The 20,160-nt window shown below is 36.2% G+C and overlaps 1 protein-coding gene across 1 annotated transcript in view; it reads left to right on the forward strand.

Annotated features, from left to right (window-relative positions):
• Positions 1-19,634, forward strand: part of LOC123688984 (transmembrane and immunoglobulin domain-containing protein 1-like) — a 469,586-nt gene extending 449,952 nt beyond the window's left edge. The window contains exons 6-7 of the mRNA XM_045627763.1: positions 17,911-18,210; positions 19,146-19,634. Coding sequence (XP_045483719.1) covers positions 17,911-18,210; positions 19,146-19,246 — 401 coding nt within the window. The 3' untranslated portion in view covers positions 19,247-19,634. The remainder of the gene's footprint in view (positions 1-17,910; positions 18,211-19,145) is intronic.
• Positions 19,635-20,160: the final 526 nt, after the last annotated feature.

Genomic DNA, 20,160 nt, shown 5'->3' on the forward strand with positions numbered 1-20,160 from the left:
AAATTCCTATCCGCCGAACAACGAGTTATCCTGGAAATCATAAAAAAAATTGGATATCACCTACAGATGTGCATATATCGGAACCTTTCCAACGAGGCATAGATGAAAGTTTTGATGAGTTGCAGATTAAAAAAGTTCGACTGCTAACCGTTCTGTTGTCTCGGTTAAACGAGTTTCTGGTAAAGTGTAGAGGAAGTTTTTTATTTATTCATTCAACAACTTGAATACTTTCATCAGAAAGTCCCATTAGAGTCTTAATGTTCTGTGAAGGGACAATCATTGCACGATAAGAAATTCGTAAAACTATTGTAAACCCTTCTTCGAGACTGAAAATTAAATGAAATTTATTCGGCGAGGTATTACTTTTCCTATTTAGGCAGCAAAATAATTATTCTCATTGTGAATAAAGCATTCGACATTTTCTGACAATCAATATTTTTGCCACCTCCCTTATTGCTAAAAGAGTAAGTAGGTTTTTTTGAGTTGCTATCACTGTCCATAATATGAATATATCCGATATTTATTTATGGACATTTACCTTCCCATATCAACCAAACTATTCCAACAATTGCGATTTCTATCAAATTTCGTTTTAATATATCACTACAGGAAAACTAAAAAGATTGTGGGAATTGTAGCAATTTGCATAACAAGTCCGATAAATAGATTTTTTTTGGACGAATAGACAAAACTGGAAGTCTGTGAGTCCAAAAAAACTATTTTCGGGCGTGTTGCGTACAATATTTTTTCGGCAACTGTGTAGAATAACACTATCGCTGCTGCTTTCCATATTTTATTGCGATTGCGATCAAAAACATGCAAATTGTTGACAACTAATTTCATATGAACTGTCAGCCGTTATCTCGGTTGCTATGGTAATGATCAACTGCATTTAAATATATCTACCAAGATCTTCATATTCACAATGACACGAACGACGTGATTCTTTTCCGGCCTAGTCCGGGATGTACGTACTTTCCGGACTAGGCTGGGAAATGCTACTTTCTCAGAGAAAAAGCCGGTTGCCAAAAAAAATTATATGTTTAACTCGCCACCAAAGTAGATAGACTGCCTTGGCTGAATTCCTAGTCGAGCGTAGCGAGTCTATGAACTATCAGCCGCGGAAGTCAATCTGTTTTCTCCATTCATTTATAATGATATAATATTGTATTTGCAAATTATTACAATTCTCGCAATCTTTTTATTTTTCCTGTAGTGATAAATAAAAACAAAATGCGATGGAAATCGCAATGGTTGAAATGATTGGTTGCTATGGAAATGTTTATGTATATAAATTATAGTTTGACAACTTATGAAATATTTTATTACCATTGGGAATAATCATTTTGATGCCTAGGCAAGAAAGTCCTTACTTTTCTGCCCAGGCAAGAAGAGTCATAGTTTGCTGATTGATATATGTCTACAAAATCGATATTTGCTGTCAATCGGAGAAAAAAATTGTTATAACTATAAAAAGGGAACCCAAAAAAAAATTAATTCTGGAAGAATTTTCTACATTAAACGGTGTAATTCCCGATTTTCCTCACGAAAAACTGGATATCGTATTTATCCCGAAAAATCCTACTTGGCAATATCTCGATAGAAATTTTATCGCTGGTTGTAATTCGGGGAGACAAGAAAAGGCACTAAAACAGATATAAATTCACCAGTTAGGAAAATATACTGAATGGGAACGCCACCTGTTTTACGTCGGGGGGAGGAAACTTATCGTCTTTATGGAAAATTTCGCACGTAAAACGGCCCTTAGGACATCAAATAGTTCATCTGGTTGGGTAAAAAAGAATTGAGCAGTTTGTGTCTTTCTCTGGGAATATTTCAGGGTTTTTTATTATGTTCAATTACACGCCTGGGTTCGATACTGGAAAGAGAATCAAGAAATATAATTTTTTGTTATCGAATTATTCAACTTTTTTGACATTATACCACACCTCGCACCTTTCAGTGAATATTCTCCTTTTTTTGTTATCGTATTATTTCACTGTTTCGATATCGTAACTTGCACCTTTCAGTAAATTTTCTTCCTTTGAATATCTACGAGTTCCCAAATATATAATTTAAGACCTTGGTCGTTCCATCTTATGTTGTAATAAGCAGAATTTGAAAAAATATAGGGAAAGCATTGGCGTGATGTCAAGACGCGCGCTCATCATAAACGAAAACTAAAAATAAAAATAGTGCATTATACAATGATAACCAGAAACTGAAATTGAGGAAAAAACAGTTCAGAGCTAAATCAAAAATGCATTAATATTTGGTGTGTGTCCCCTGTTCTGTAGTGAAGTGTTAACGCGCCTGTGCATGGACACAATAAGGGAGTTAGTGGTATCAATTGAATTTTGTTCCATTCTTCTTGGACCGCAAGTGTGACTTACGGGAGGTAGCTAGGAGGATTAGTTCTGTTTGAAATTGCTCGTTCAACAAAATCCCACATGTGCTCAATGGGATTCATGTCTGTTAAATTTGCTGGCCACGGTAATCTTTGAATATTCGCAATATCAATTGCATTTTGTACTCTTCTCGAGCGATGGAGCCCTAGCATTGTCATCCATAAAAATGAATTTGGCTTCAATTCCATATCACAGAGGGTAATGGGTTCAATAATGTTTCGAACATATCTATCCCCTGTCAGAGTGTCTAGAACGGAAATCAGCGACGACCATGCATTATACCTTTTCAAAGCATTACTGATCCTCCTTGGTATGAAACGACTTTTCTGACAAAAGGTAGTCTTTCGTGTTGCCCTGGCCCTCTCCAATCTCTGATTTTCCGACTATCACTAACTAAACCAATTCTAGTTTCGTCCGAAAAAAGATCATTTCGTCTCTGACCCAAACAAGTAAGTCTCTGTGTTCCTGTGCCCAATGTACACAATCAGCTATGTATCTGGAATTAATCTGGGTACTCTTAACCGCCTCCTGGATCGCAAATTGGCTCTAGCAAGTTTCCTCCGTTTTGTGGTACTGAAAATTAAGCGACCAAACGTTCTTCTCAAATGAGTTCTGTTAGCTGAGACTGTTATGGTTCGATTCCGACGTACATATCCTGCTAGATACCGATTTTCTCTTGCCTTAGTTACCCTTTGACGCCCAGTTCCACGTCTCCAGTGAACGCTGTTGGTTTTCTGGTACAAATTCACATAACCGAAATGCAGGGGATCCTTAGATTATCCGCGATTTGAGGATTCAACAGATCCTCATCATGCAAAGCCACTATTCTTGCTATTGAACACTGACAATCTAATGTCATGTAAAATTGCAAAAAAAATTTCAATAATCACTTAATCAAGCTAAACCGATATGAACCACTTTCAAAACATTGGTATGTAAAATTAGAGAAAATTGTTTTTTTCTACAAGCGTGCACTTTCATTCTCTTTCCCGCACGTATTTCAATTCGTAAAGAGCCACATTGCCAAACAGTGTGGGAAAAAACCCTGCTATTCCATTACCGCACGCAAATGCGTGTGGTAACAGATTAGCAAGGGTTTTTCTCGCACGCTTTTTCTAAAGAATAAACTGAATAATGATATATCTCTATTCCACCGACGACGTTACTATGGAAACGGCATGTGAATAAGAATTAATACATTGTCATTATATTATGAAATTGTGTTTAAATATAAATAATATCAACTCTGTGTGTTGAAATCGATCTCGTATAAGCGCTTGTAGAAAAAATATTGTTCCTAACTCGTGCGGAAAGTGTTTTTCCCGCACTCAACTGCTTACCCAAACTCCGCTTCGCGTCGTTTGGGTAACGGCAGTTTCGTGCGGGAAAATATCACTTTCCGCACTTGTTAGGAAAATAACTATTTCCTACTAGCGTTTCGAAAGTATTACTTTCCACACGCATTGACGTTTGGAAAGTTGTACTTTTCCAAAATCATGCGGAAAAAAGCCCTGAAATCTGAAACAAGGTACGTATCTTGAAAATCATTGAAAATCTCTCTGTTTCTTTCTCTAGATACGCGCATCCGTTGGCGCTTCATAGGCGACCAATCACATACGATGAATCGACAAATTACCTCGTTGTTGAAAATTCATAAAATTTTGGCTTGTCTCTATGCGCCAATCATAAAATTCAAACGTTTCTCTATGCGGCTGGGCATGAAAGTGTTTTATTTACGCTAGTAGGAAAAACATTCTTCCTAACTCATGTGGAAAGTGTCTTTTCCGCACTCGATAGCTGCAGTCTCTTGCGGAAAAGTATCACTCTCCACACTTGTTAGGAAAATAACTATTGTATACCTTTCTGTGTGTCTAGCACATGTGGAAGAAATAAAGACTAAATATACAAAACACATGCATGATAAATATTTGTTTCACAATAATTTTGATAATTTGTGTATTTAGGTACATAACTTATCGGCATCATAGAGAGCAATAGGCACACGAAAGAACTTCGAAACTTCCTGACGCCAAGTCAAAGCTTTACTCGAATTTTCCAGGAAACACTTCAGCAATCTGTACTTATGTTCCTATCAATTTTGATAATCTGTTTCGATTTCCGCAGTTTCCATTAGCTACGAGCAAATCTTCCTGAGATAGTGGGCGCGTCGCGATAGTCTTATAATTTTTTTAATCATTCCGTGAGTTGAGAAACGTCTCCATTTAATTGAATTCCCAATTCCCCGTTCCCTGCGAGACGAAAAAACGTATTTCGACAGAGGCGGCTAGGCCAATGTCGGCAATTCATCAAAGGAGAAATTCATTTTCGTCCAAAATGACTTATGGCAGTTCATTCCGAAAGAAGTTTTCCATTTTGTTTGAGTTTGTAATTACAACCATCTGAGGGGCCCGGCTTATTGTTCCTCCAAAATGATTCAATTAGCCGAATTTGATGAAACATTTTGAAGTTTCTGGATGAAAGAAAATCTCAAGCTGATGCAAAATCTGTACCGCTGGGTTCGACGTTTGGAATGGATCGTAATTTATACAAAAAATCTTATACAGGATGGACCATTCATTATTTTTAGTTTTAGCTATTGAACTCTAGATAATATAATGTTTCGAATTATTATGCCAAAATTATCCAGTGGCGTAGATATAGGGATGCGATTATCCTTTTCCTGTTGAAAATCTCCTCCACTGTCTGTTTTTGGAGATAATTATATCTTTTCTGAAATTCACAGAACTTCACAAAAGAAAAAGGTGTCCTGATTTTTTTCGTAGTATGTACCATTTTCGAGATAATCGAGTAATCTACAAAAATTAATTTTTCAATTTTTCCCATTAATGATGAATAAAAGTACAAAAATTTACTTCTAGATGTCATTCAATTGAACATTTCAGAAAGTACATTTTTCAGATACTAATAAAAATATTCACAGCAAGTTTTATTGTTTGTGTCTGACAAATGTTCTTTTTAAAATGTTCAATTGAATGCCATCTGAAAGCGTTTCAATACACTTTATCAATTTCTGTACTTTCATTTTTCACTACATTTCGGGAACATTTGAAAAATTATTTTTCAAGATTTTCGAAAATGGTACATTCTATGAAAAAAATTCAAGAGAACTTTTTATTAGCGAAGCTGTGTTGATTTCAGAAATGAAACAATTTTCTCGAAAAAATGACAGTGGTGTAGATTTTCAATAGGAAAAGTATCCTCACATCCCTCCACCTACGGCACTGGATAATTTTGACATAATTTTAAATCTGCGTTCAAATGATGTCTAATTGACTTTCGTCCAAGTCCGTTTCAGTATTACCCCTTACTATGCTTGACTAAATATTGACTGACCGCCTCTGATCGATTCGCCATGGTGTTATCTGGTCTATCCAGCCTCCTCTGATGCACACCCCCATAGCCTCTATACGGTATTAGGGATAGTATAGTACTAGCACCGTCCTAACCAACTTCACCCACCAACAGGAGTGGGTATATCCGTATATTTCTGCTGGATATTTCCTAAGATCGATTTTTATTACCAACATGTGGTTCACAGTTGGTTGTTTGTTGAAGCGTTTCTTAGACCTTCTAATAACATAAAACCCGATCTTCTCCAGAACGGCAGAAACTGGTTTGGTCGTAATCCACTAATACCATGGTCATGGATGCCACAACACTCTACAGTCTTTTCCTGGATGGTACGGTTTTACTTTGAAGAATTATCATTCCTTATGAACATGATCGTTTCAGCAAAAATAATAAAATCAATAACATTTAGGCAATGACCGGTACTGAGTCATGTCAACTAGCTTATCCAATAATGGTGTTTTCAAACTGAATGGAGACCGAAGTCAGTCAAAGTGTGAAATTGATATTGACAGTTTTCTTTTATTATTGCGTTGTTGTGGGCTGATGCACCTGTCTCATGGCAAGACAGTAAAAAAAATCTGAATGAACATTATGTGGCATCTGAGAATGGAAATGCCAAATTTATGAAAAAAAAACTTATGATGAAATCTATGAATTTACTTTTTAATATGACTCCGGCTGATACTTTCCTCTTTTCGAAATCTTTCTTCCGTTGCTTTCATTATTAAATGACATAACCTACCGAACACAAATGATTTACATAGTACTGCTACTGGCAAATCGTTGGTGAAAAATTCATCATTCGAAAAAGTGTACTTCAAGTCGATGCCTTTATTAACATAGAAGTTCAAGCTCGCGCTCTTGAGAAGTTGAAGGTGGCCAGTTTAGGCGAATATGGAGATCTCCAGTTTTTTACAATTGTTAATTCAGGAACGAAATCATTTCTCTCCAAGATCGTAGTTTGCATAACTCCTTCCTGAAACAGGCATCCCTATGCAATGAAAAAAAGGCAGGTTGTTAAGCAGAACCAGTGGAAACATCATGAACCTCAAACTCCAGCTACCCTTCTCTTGAGGGAGTTTTCAGCAACGGACCTAATGAAAAACTACATAATTCAAGCGGATCTGAGAGTTTCCGCCAAATGTAATTTTTAAAAAGTTTCGACACTGTGCGGACATGCACCAGTATTTTTTTATTAACTAATTGAGTTTCAAATTACACTTTCGTGAACTTCCTACAAACTTCGCTTCTCTGACTTTGAATGTACGCTATCAAGAATAAATTGGCCTAATCGAGTTTTTCTTTATCGGAAATTTGCTTCGAAAGCGCGACCTCGCCACTCTCCTTGAAATATTGCAGCTGTAGAATAAATAGCCCAACTTTCAGTGGAAAATCTTCGATTCGTAATTAGATGATGTATTTTACATAAAATCTTGAAATAAATCATAGAATTTTGAATTAACAGTTACATTGTTGTAGTGCCTATTATGAGAATGAAATATTGAATTTATTAGTGAACAGAAAACTCCAGGAAAAATATAATGAATACACATTATACACTGTGTCCGTAAAGTATGACACAAATTCATTTTCAGCTGAACAGACCATTTTAAGAAATAATCCTGAAACACGTCGATTCCTTATTTTGGTTTACCGCATTTTAAAATAATAATCTAATATACAGGGTGAATTACTTTCGAGTAATGACGTCACCGTCATTGTTTTTTAAATGGAACACCCCCATTTTGTCTCAGTTTTCCGATTACTATAACTATGAGCTGATTCAAAATATGAATCACATGTTGATTCCAATTGGTATAGGGTGGACAAAAATATAATAGTTTTGTGTGTGCTCATAAAGTAACGCGTAACATTCTTCATTAGTTAAATTAACAATATTATCGAAAATACTTAGTGTCTAGCGGCAATTGGTTTGAATGTAATACCCTGTAGTTTGTTACATTTTTAGAATAAATGAAAATGTATAGAAATAAGAAATAATTCCTTTCATATTCTGTCTACTTAACCACAAGTACCAAACATGTTTGGAAAAAGCTCATTTTTATTAATCCAAAAATGTAACAAACTACAGAGTGTTACATTCAAACCAATTGCCGCTAGAAAATAAGTATTTTTGATAATATTGTTAATTTAACTAAAGAAGAATGTTATGCGTCACTTTCTGAGCACACACAAAACTATTGTATTTTTGTCCACCCTGTACCAATTGGAATCCACATGTGATATATTTTTGGAATCAGCTCAGCTAGAGTAATCGAAAAACTGAGACAAAATGGGGGTGTTCCATTTAAAAAAAAAATGACGGTGACGTCATAACTCGAAAGTAATTCACCCTGTATATTAGATTATTATTTTAAAATGCAATAAATTAAAATAAAAATCGACGTGTTTCAGGATTATTTTTCAAAATGGCCTGTTTAGCTAAAAATGAATTTGTTCCATACTTCACGGACATAGTGTATATGCATTCATTATTTATGCAGTTCTTACTACATGCGGAAATTTCATCGTTTTTGTCATTTCTTCGATTTTACCTACAAAAAACCGAAAAAATTCAGCATTCAGTGAATTTAACCCTACTGATTGAGACTTTCCTTTACTCTTGTCTTAAAATAAAAAAATTACATGTTTGTTTTGTGAATGAGCAAAATGATAGCCCACTGACACTTTGAAAGATCGCCTGAAAACTTTCAGAGTAGGATTTCTATTACTTCGCTCAATTAATGTGAAAATTTTCATTATTTCATGATACTCCCACTTCTCCTGTAAAAAATGGAATTCAGTGAGAAAACTACGGAATATTTTCCATGATAATCTTGTTTTTCCGGATCTCTAGATCATGTCTCCATAAAAGTCATCACTTTAACGACTCTCGCTTCAATATAACGTCGTAAAATTTTTTGTTACAATACAAAAATTTTATATGGCGTGACAAAGTTAATGGCTGAGCATAAAGATTTATCCTGGACATTCGACAGGGTACTATATCCTAGTTTTTTGTCGTTGATTCGGATACTCCTTCTATTCAGCGTCATTTCCTTGACCATTTCATGATTTTCCATTGAATTTATGATGGAGATCCGGATGACTTAATTTCTGCTGCTTTTCATAATTTTTTTTATAGTAAAAACGATACTTTTCGTTTGAGCAATTCGCTTTTAATGGTCAACTGTGATGGAAAAGCTTTTTTCAAATTATATCATGGAAATGAATAAAATAATTTATATTTATACCTACTATGAAACATGTGTATTTTTTTTAATGTGCCCATGATATTAATTCAATTAACTTGATATCTAATAATTGATGTCGTTTACCTTCAATCTATTTTCCTTATATGTATATCAACTGACAAAGAAACTGCAACACCCAGTAGGAGCTGTTTAATTTTTTTTTTTTTCGGTGAAACATAGTTAGTATTGCAAGGAATAAATGACTGAATTTGAAGAAAAAATCGTGATTATTGTATCCGTTTTTTGCGAATTTTTTAATTTTACAAAAAACCAGAGGTTCGAGAAGATCCAAAGTCGATGTTTAGTAGTTGTTAAAATGCCTAGAGCACGTGTACGCGGAATTTACCGCCAGCTAAGTGAAAGAGGTCGAATTATTGGTCTACGGGAGGCGGGGTTGTCATTTCGAGAAATCGCTAACCGTACGAACAGAAATCCAACTACTGTTATGAGATGCTGTCAAGCGTGAAGAAGATAAGGCACCGGACGTCAAAGGGGCACAAATGAAGTTCAAGATCGACGTTTAAGACTTATGGTCATTAGAGACCGATTTGCGACAACCCGATCTTTGGCTAATGAGTGATAAGGAGAACAAGGCCTTCCTGTAACTATCCGAACGGTTCACCACCGGATGAGGTCTTTTGAACTTTTGGACCCCATTTTATGTCACCCCTGACGGATGAGCATCGCCATCAACGATTGTAGTGGTGCAGAGAGCGTCAACATTGGAATGTGGAATGGCATCAGGTAGTCTTTTCTGATGCATCCTGATTCTCCTTGGGTGCATATGATGGCCGAAGAACGGTTAGACGACGTCGGGGAGGAAGACTTGAACCTCAGTTTGATGTTGAGCGTCATGTACATCGGACAGTATGGCGTGCTATTGCACATGCAAGTAGGTCACCTGTCACCATTAGTTTTTATTCGAGGTAAAATGACAGCGCTTCGTTACCTCCAAGAAATAGTGGAGCCATATGTTCTCCCTTACCTTAACCGGATCGAGAATCCAATATATTACAGCATTAGAAGCTGTATGTATGTATGTGATGATATAATCTCCCATTTGTATACGAAATTGAAAGCATCTACTTCATGGCAAATTACTTCATGTTGAAAGGTACACTCTGTACAAAGTATGATGTTGATACTTCAGAATTTCCAAATCACTTGATTTACTTTTCAGACGGCCCTAATATTTGATAATTATATGAACTGAGTTTGAAAGTTATTGAAAAAGATTTTTTTGAGTCGAATTGTTGTTAATCCAAAAAATCAACGAAACTTATATGGCACTTTACAGAAGATATATTGCATGCCCTCCGGAAAATTTGGAAAATTATCACTTTTTCCTTCAATAATCGAATGAAAATTTAGTGAGAATTCATCAATTCGGTAAAATTGCGCAAATTGATCGTTTTCTCCAAATAGGAATATCAATGTCATGACCGATATTCCAATCATTATTCGACTACACATTTCGAAACGTAAACTGCAAAAAAAAATGCCAATCGACGCCAAAGGTTCATAATTGAAAATAAAACCAAATGGACCAAAATTCGTTTGTATGATGAGAGACAAATTCCATACGATCGTTCCTCTAGGGTATTTCGAAATTTCAAAGCTTTCCGTTCATTCCCTCCACATAATATATTGTTTTTCACGGCAAAAATCCGTATTTGGCCCCAGATTGACAGGTGAAAATTGTTTTCCCCCATACCGGGAGCAATCCTTCATCCCCAACGTCAAACAAATTCAGTATAAATTCACATTTCGATATTTTATGAACTCGTCAACCACCGCCTGCTATATCCCTGACGCTCCTAACCCAACCACGGCGAACAAACTCCCCCCACCCCGCTACAATCCATCACAGCACACAGAGCACAATAACAAAAACGTCGGATAATTGGGCTTTCTTCAGAAACTTCACGCCGTCCGACAATTCGACTAGGAAATTGAACTAATTGGCCTAATTTATTTAGGGGGCCGTTTCTTATGCGTGTCTACCGAGAAGAAGAAGAAGAACCTGAATAATAGCACAGATATAACGTAGCTAAGTGGAACTTTATTTGGCGAATTCTGTGCGAATAACTAAGGGGCCCCTTTTTCGAGTTAATGGCGGATAAATGAGGTATTATTTGTCTAGCTGGATTGCTTTTAGACCCGCGATGAATAGATTTGGGCCATCTTCCGTTTGCTCGCTGAATTGCGAAGTCTTCATTTCATCCTGCTTAATTCAAGGTGGAAAGAGGGAGATGAATTAATGATATCCCAAATTTCTCCCAATGTTCTCTGTTTGAATTCGTCTTTTCAATGCCGAACAATTCATTAGTTTTTGGCAGTCTGTTGATGCGGACTATCTTTTATTGGTATCAGATGTTCAATTTGAACTATTATTCTCGAAGATCTCTGAATTTCTATGCGACAAATTTTGGAGAAAGAAGCAGATAAAATGGCTGAGGCTGAGTATAAGAGTGTCAGCTGGAACTTGTTTGGAAATGAAAGATCAGATTTTTATTTCAAAGCTGATGATACAAACCGTAACTGAACAATTACTTAGTATAATTGGACAAACAATTTTCTGGTTAATACACGTATCAGACTTGACTAGGGGACATCGAAAATTTCAAAGAAAAATATTTATTTGTGAAAACATTTTCCGAAAAATAAAATATATTCTCCTGTTCATTATGATAACTCAAAAATAAGAGTAAATTCTAAATTAACATGTATAATTGAGTCATTCTACAGATTAACTGAAGAGTAAAGAGTTTGTCAATAATAAATTAGACCACGCAATTTTTCACCTATCTTATTTGATAAACTTATTGCCGCTGTTCTCTACCTGCTGGCCGCGATAAAACCCCAATTTCTTGTTCACGTGAGAAACTAGTGACTGTTTGCAATATATGAGCATAATCGTGCATTAAAAGAAAGTTCCCGCCAAAATCTGCAACATAACACGTTTTCAGAATGTTGGTATTGCCAAGCTGTCACCCTACCTACGGAAACAAGATTAGTTTTGTGGCCTATTGCAACCAATCACTGTTTCGCCTTGGTATCTATACACCTCATGTAACAGTTTCTAACCAAAGCGTCAACTTACTCTTCTTCTTAAATCGGGTCTCAAACCAAATCTGGAATAATACTATTTCCTATTCTTGTTCATCCCAATTTCACAGAACAATCTGTTCTCATAATAAAGCACAGGAACTCTGTGGGGACGTCTAACATGAAGGCCAGCACTTCAATAGAGGTAGTTCGACTTATGTAAGGTTAAAATAAGCTTCATCCAAACACAAGATGTTGGTAAACGTTTGTAAGCGCTCAATTGCCTGGTATACGAATTCTAACCTCCGAATGATATCTTGGGGTTTCAATTTTTGCACCAATTGAATTATATACTATTTTGGATATTTGTGCAGAAGGCGGTGTAGCGATGATCTGTGCACATGAAAAGTACTTGCATGCTTCCAAATGGAGAGTTAGGAGATCATTATGAATAGACCGATTAACGCATTTCAGTCCTCTTCCGTTCTCCCGGGTTTGGTTTATCTAGTATTGGACAGGTCTCTTCAAACTGTTGTACCCATTTTCGAATGGGTCGAATACTCGGCGCATCATTTAAGTGAAGAAAACCTCGAATTTTGGATAAATTTCTTCATGCTATAGTCTCTGAATTACCATTTCTGTAAAATACGAGCGATCTGCTTCAGAGAAACGCTCTATATCGACTAAATTCCCATTGATATATCCCCGTTGCAATAAGCTAAACAAATATGAATTTTCTTTTGAGACATCTTGAATCTTATTACCGTCGGTCTTGTGATCACGAAAATATTAGGTTATATTATTCGATATTTCTCCAGTTCTGGTTACACGATCAACATAAAATTCTTCTTGAAATTGTTATTTATTCTCGATTCAATTCGCAGTTTTGAAATCAACAAAAAAACAACATTTTGAAAGACCGTATTTACGGAACCCATACTCGTACTATGCCTGTTAATATCCACATTCAAGAGATCCAAAGTTATCCTGAAAATTACAACCCTCTATGTTTTCCCGCTTGATAGTTAGAAGAAAATTTCTGAATTCAAACACGAATTCGTTATCAGTGGGTCGAACCTTATCGTTTGGCTCAAAATAAGAAAATAAAAGACATCGTAAGAAAATAATAGAGCGATCTGTTTACAAAACAACCCCACAACACAGAACCCTCCAATCAAAACAATATACAAATTAACTTCCAAACTCCAAATACCAGACAAAATAAAAGTCGGCAAAGAACCCCCTTTGTTTTCAGGTACACACTCTCAATTTCCCCCGTTTAACTCGACGATCGAACATCTTTCCATATTCCCATTTATCTCGGGGCAGAAACTTTCGAAGCATCAACTCCCAACTCCATTCCATGCCACTCACGCAAAAGTGTGAGCCCGAAGAAATCGAACTTTTGGCCGAACGAGCCGAAGTTCGAGCCGGGAGCCGACCGCATTGCTGATCAGCCTACCCATCGCAATAACAAGTAGTAAATCTTGATCCTGCCATAAATATCTTGTTTATCTCACCGCCAACCACTCCACACAACCCACAACACCTTGTTCGATATAATCGATTCCTTTACTAGTCGACAATCATGACGGAGGCAGAAGGGAGGGAGAGAGAGGCACTGCCCCCCGTTAAAAACTGGTACGGCGACGGCATATTTGAGGAATAGCCGCCATAAATCACGGAGGAAGATAGATAGGAAATGGGTGGCAGCAAGGGAGGAGAGCGGCGAAAAGTGCTTTCAGCTGAAGATGGTGTCTGAGGTGCAGTGAAAGCTAGTAGGCCGATCGGGCCAGTCGGTTTATCAAGTTTTTGTTACTTTGGAAGTTTGTTAAACTGAACTTAAATGATCGAACTGTGGGTTTTTCTGTTGGTAATACCAAGACGTACGAGAAAATTTTTTCTTTAGAAATATAATGAAATTCATTTAAGGTTGATGAAAAAATGTTAACTAGACATTGCTGTAGAGTGATATATGGTACTACAGTCTTTTCGAAGTCACTTGACTAGTACAAAAATATACGGGCTGTTATCAAACGAGTGGGAAGAATTTTAGCTGGTGAATCCTTGTCGAGAATTAACGTGGGGTCTTTTATGTAATCAGTTTTATTTCATTAAGTAACTATAACTTTTACGGATGCAACACGAAAATTGAAAAATTGTTGCAATCGTTATTTCCAACACATATTTCCAAATGAAGAAAAGTTGGCAAATATACAATAAGGGTCACTCGAAGAGTTTCATGCTTCACTCCTACAAAATATCACAACAAAATTTGAAAATATTAAAAACACTAGCACTTTTATTGGTGAAAAGAAAATGTCTTATCTTCTACTATTTACAAATCGCAAGAAAAAAAATTCCCATTTTTGAATACGTGTAACTTTTTGAAGAAAGATCTAAGAATTCTTGTTAAGATGAAAGGACCAACTTTGATTCCAGAAAAAGATGAGCACTCATTTGGTACCACCCTGCAGTAAAAGTTTATCTATTTCTAGTTATTTTCAATTCATGTTTCAGAAAACGTTTTGAGCGATCGTTCACCGAAGATAATTGGTTCTTTAACGTATTAATGAATAATCGCTCAAAAGCTCCTGACTTCACGACAAAGCTTTTTGTGCTCTAGCTCTCCAAACAGATCGCAATGTCATTTCGTTACAACATGAATACTTTATATCAATTCAATTATTTCCTCGTTTTCCTACCTCAGCCAATTACAATGTGATGAATCTAAATTGGTCTGCCGAAAGCTTCAGAAAGGTCACTCCTTGAGATTGAATGAACATCACATTCAACACTAATAAGTTAATAATTCAAATAGAACACCTCAAATGGGGCTTTGTCAAGTCTATGATACATTTAAGAATTCATTCTTGAATATTGCTTTTCTGAGAATGAAACTGAAGGTTCAAATGCTTAAAAAAAATCTTATATCGGCTGATTAATGAATGAAATATCCATGATTTTCAAGGAATATTCAACGATCTCCTGTGTTCAATTGGAAATAAATTTTCCTACAACTGCTATGAAAAGTAGCTTATATTTCATAGCATACTGAATTTCAAAACTATGTTCTGATCATACTGTGATGAATAGTATTCCTTGAGGCACTTTGCCTACACCAACCTGGACAGACTAATAAAATTGAGGTTTTGAAAAGTCGATTCTATGGAAACGCAAAAAAATTATTGTCAACAAAGGCCATTTTAAATTGAATCAGGTACAAGTACATTGTGTCGTTTCAATTTGTATAGCTGTAATGAAGTATTATTTTGTGCAACAAGTGAGGAATCTTTAACTGAAACACACGAATGAGAAAGAGGACTTTCTCGACATATACTATTCCGAAGATCATTGTTGATAACCCTAAACAGTGTATAACGAATCTGAATCATTCACACTATATACAAATCAATCCCATCAACTATGACATCCCCATCAACAGATTCACTTGAACCCGCGGCTCACTTAGCTCGATATGGGCATTCAGCTTCGATAGCGAACTCCAATTATCAAGCACATCTTGACGTCGACATTGATCCTAATTAACTAAATCACCCGAAAGCCGTTAATACACGCACCGCAGTTATCCTGCAGGATGTAGAATCGAACGCCAAGACGTCCTCTCAAGGAGATGCTGTCTCGTTCCCGATGCCTGCCGGTCCAGGGATTAAGGCGGATTGTCAGTGAATTATTGCTGAGATATAATGTATGCGAAGATTTGATGCAAGGCTCTTTGGGGTTATGCTCATTTAGGTCATCTTGAGAGGTTGTTTGTTAGCGTCGACCTCATCCGTTTCCGTTCCGGAACAGCTCAGCTTTATCGGCTCATTGTTACCTGTGAGATGATGGGACACACGAGTGTATCAAAGATGCTGCCATTTCCAGAATATCGTGGAGCTGCTTAAAATATATATCATCAGAGAACTCCCAAATTGAAATTGCTTCCAGATGAGCCCGTAGATGTTGAGTGATTTGCTTCAGTTGACAGGGATGTTGAATTTACACTAAATTGATTGCAACTAATCTTACTCATGGTCGTTTCATTTGTGGAAAATGTTCGACAAGATGTAGAATTTTCCCAATGGTTCAGATATGTATATTGAAATCAAATTTATAACTTCTCAATATTGTAATGTAGGTAGCTCAAGGAGTACCATGTGTGACTCTTCAGAACTGTTGAGTGAACAACTCAAGTTGGATAATTTGAATAAAGTGAAAAATATGAAATTATTTTTTCTCCAACCATATATAAGTTTCACATCGAACAAATTGTACTTGAGACTTTTCAACATCCTTTCGTATCTATCTAGTCTGCACCCATTCTAAAATACTTACCATCTCCAAAATAAGACTTACTTAAAATATATATCCATTATGACGTTAAATTGAAACAGCTTTTATGTTTATTTTTCACTGAATGGATCATGAATCAGTCATATTATTCTTTAATTTTTGAGCTTCGATTTTTTTTTTTAAAGAATAACTATGACCGCCTGCAGAATATCCTCTATAATCTACATAAACATACCAAAGTCTCATGTATTCATTGTTTTTATAGGAATCAACATCTTATGGTACTCTTTCACGGCCTGCTAAAATAGTAATACCACAAATGGCTCTTCAGTGCTGTCAAGTATTTAACTATTAGTTTCGCTTTAGATTGATAATGTTTGAGGCTTTCTTGAAGTTATGGTTATTCGGGTCATCGGTTGATTAGCTACAGAGAATCAGTGTAATATAAAAACTATATATATTCAATTCGTAAGACTGTGTTTGTATTTTTTGTTAACACTATTATATAGGGGGTTTTTTCCGAGGTATATAACTTTAAGTTGGCATTACTTTTCAAGATGGCGACCGATTTAACAGCTGTCAAGTGATTTATTCTCAGTTTGGTTTGGCAATTCATCGTGAATAGACTCACGCCTGAACAACGCTTGCAAATAGTGCAATTTCATTTCCAAAATAATGGTTCTGTGCGGAATACGTATAGCGCGAATTTTGTTTAGCGATGAAGCGCACTTCTGGTTGAATGGCTACGTCAACAAACAAAACTGCCTCATTTGGAGTGAAGCTAATCCTCAAGTGTATGTCGAAACACCGTTACATCCAGAAAAACTGCCTGTTTGGTGCGCTTTATGGGCTGATGAAATCATTGGTCCGTACTTCTTCAAAAACGGTCAGAACGTTACAGTCAATGGTGATCGGTATAGAGCCATGATTACTAACTTTTTCATTCCTGAATTGAACAATCATGATGTCCAGGAGCTGTGGTTCCAACAAGACGGCGCAACATGTCACACAGCTCTTGCCACAATCGGTTTATTGAAAGCCACGTTTGGTAACCGCCTAATTTCACGTTTTGGACCTGTGAATTGGCCTCCAAGATCTTGTGATTTAACACCGCTAGACTACTTTCTGTGGGGCTATGTAAAGTCATTGGTCTATGCGGATAAGCCATAAACCCTTGACCATTTGGAAGACAACATTCGCCGTGTTATTGCCGATATACGGCCACAAATGTTGGAAAAAGTCATCGAAAATTGGACGTCCAGATTGGACTACTTCCGACCTAGCCGTGGCGGTCATATGCCAGAAATCATATTTAAAATGTAATGCCACAAGATTATCTTGCGGATGAATAAAATTCATGTCAATCGAATAATCCATCGTTGTTTTATTGCAATTTAAAGTTCTATAGCTCTAAAAAAAACACCCTTTACTTCGTTAGAAGGTTCTATAGAGGAATCAGATTAGATCATTCTCGATAAAATATTTCAATGAATAAAATAAAATCGGGTTCTTCATCCATATTTCTTTTCCAGATGCCCAGGCTACCATATCCGGTCCACCGGAGATCTACGTCAAGAAGGGAAGTACCATCTCCCTGACGTGTTCCATAAATATTCATTCGAACCCTCCATCCTCGGTTCTCTGGTACCATGGACAGTCGGTAATTGACTTCGATTCTCCAAGAGGTGGCATAAGTCTGGAGACGGAGAAGACTGAAGCTGGCACAACTAGCAAGCTCTTAGTCACGAAGGCTTTACTGTCAGACTCTGGAAACTACACCTGCATGCCGTCCAACGCAACGCCTGCTTCTACCGTAGTTCATGTTCTGAATGGTAAGAGAGTTTCTTTTTTTTCCAGTTGTTGTTGAAGTTACACTATTATATTAATTTATTGAGTAAGATAAAATCAGGAGAGAATGTAGACCCTTTCAGATTCCTCTTTGTTGAAAAGTTAGTCTATCCAACGTTTCAACAAAAAAATTCTTGAACTTCATACTAGGATTCCAGTACTGATTTTTCGAGTCATTTATCTAAAAGTTACGTTGGCACTGAAGAATTTTATAGAAGTTGAATTTTTCCAAATGAATTTCATATGTCAATGTATTTCCTTCTGATGAAGAGGACAAAATAATAAGAAGAGAAAACATGAACAGCTCAGATCAGACCTTCCACATTCAACACATGCAAATTATATGAAAATATTTAGGCACAATTTCAACATCTATGTTATTCTCTACTAGAGAACTAACAATGATCACACTCAACTGTTATCACAATCCCCGTGAATGTCTTTCAGTTTGATCTTTCAAGTCTCAATGTAGTTCGACTCAACTTAATAAATAAGATGGCATCATTATTTTTAGTTTTTAAGGTGTTATCTGAAGTAGAGATGATTTTTCAACTTTCTCACTAAAATAATAATACCTAAAGTTTTTTTGAGTGGTTTGATTTGCTAGATGCAATCGTTCACACCAAACTATATTTCGAATGATGCTCATGATAATGATCACATTATTATTCAAATTTTTGGACCAAAGAGATTTTCATCGTATTATCAATTATTATGATCCTCCTATTCATAATTATAGGGAAAACGATTATGAACTAAATGAATGATACGATAAAGCTGAAATCGAACAATATACGCGATTTCAAAAGCTCTAACGTTGTCAGGTGACCTAGGAACATCCTCGCATATTATAAAACGCATAATATTTTCTTCATATTGATAGCTATTTTGCTACTGACACATAAAAATCAATTTTCAGGTGAACATCCAGCAGCTATGCAGACCAGCAGCACCAGTCCAATGAGATGCTTGTCTTCAATCGTTGCATTCGCTCTAGCAGCCACAGCGTCCATCAGATGATCAGGGAGCATTTGTTATTGAAGAGACTTCGCTCAAGGTGGACTTGATAGTGTTATACAAAATGAAGTGTAAATATTTGTCTTTAAGTTGAGAACTTTACGGTGTCAAACCGGTTATTGAAACACTTGATGTCAGAGCCTATGGAACGGTGAAAATGATAGAAATCCAGCTTGAAAGAAGAAGGCAATTTGATAAGAAAGGTACTGGTCCATCACAGATTCCGGGGGTGGTAGACATCTTCAGGCGAATTTTGTTCTCCGATAGAATCTTATGAGTCAATGGTCCGTAAGGGCTCTCAGAAACATTCAGACTCGGTTTGGTCTATTGTTAATGCTGTGCCTAGAGTGGCATATGACAACATAACAAGCCCACACAAAATTGTAACAGGTTCTTTTAACTCCCACAGATGAGACAGAAGAGTAAAGAGAAAAAAAATTCTTGATATATTTGGTTTGGTTCATACAAATTGTTGGATTTTCCGAATGATGTATGATTCGATAAATTATATGTTGCTTCAGACCGTTTTTCATATATCGTCTTATTAGAATTATCATATGATAGTCTGGAGTTAGAACACCAAGATGACTTTCTAGCTCGAAAATCCCCCACCAAGGAAGAAATAAATACTTTCAATATTTCGCTCAATATTTCAATAACTACAATTTCATAATTACCCTGAGATCTCTGAATGAATAGAAACAGTTCTAAGTGGGTGATGTCTCTTGAATTGAACCACATGAGCAACGATTAAAGTAGAAGAATTGTATTTGAGTTACAGATTTTTATCGTTTTCACCAACTCCAGGTCATCTTTCGTATACTTCTGTTGGATATTTTTCATTTGTTGGTGCTATCAAATATGTTTATTGATATTAATGTTAAATGAGAGGGTTGTGAGTGTGAAAAGAAGTGTCA

The sequence above is a fragment of the Harmonia axyridis genome, chromosome 1, assembly GCF_914767665.1.
Source record: "Harmonia axyridis chromosome 1, icHarAxyr1.1, whole genome shotgun sequence".
NCBI classification, from domain to species: Eukaryota; Metazoa; Arthropoda; class Insecta; order Coleoptera; family Coccinellidae; genus Harmonia; species Harmonia axyridis.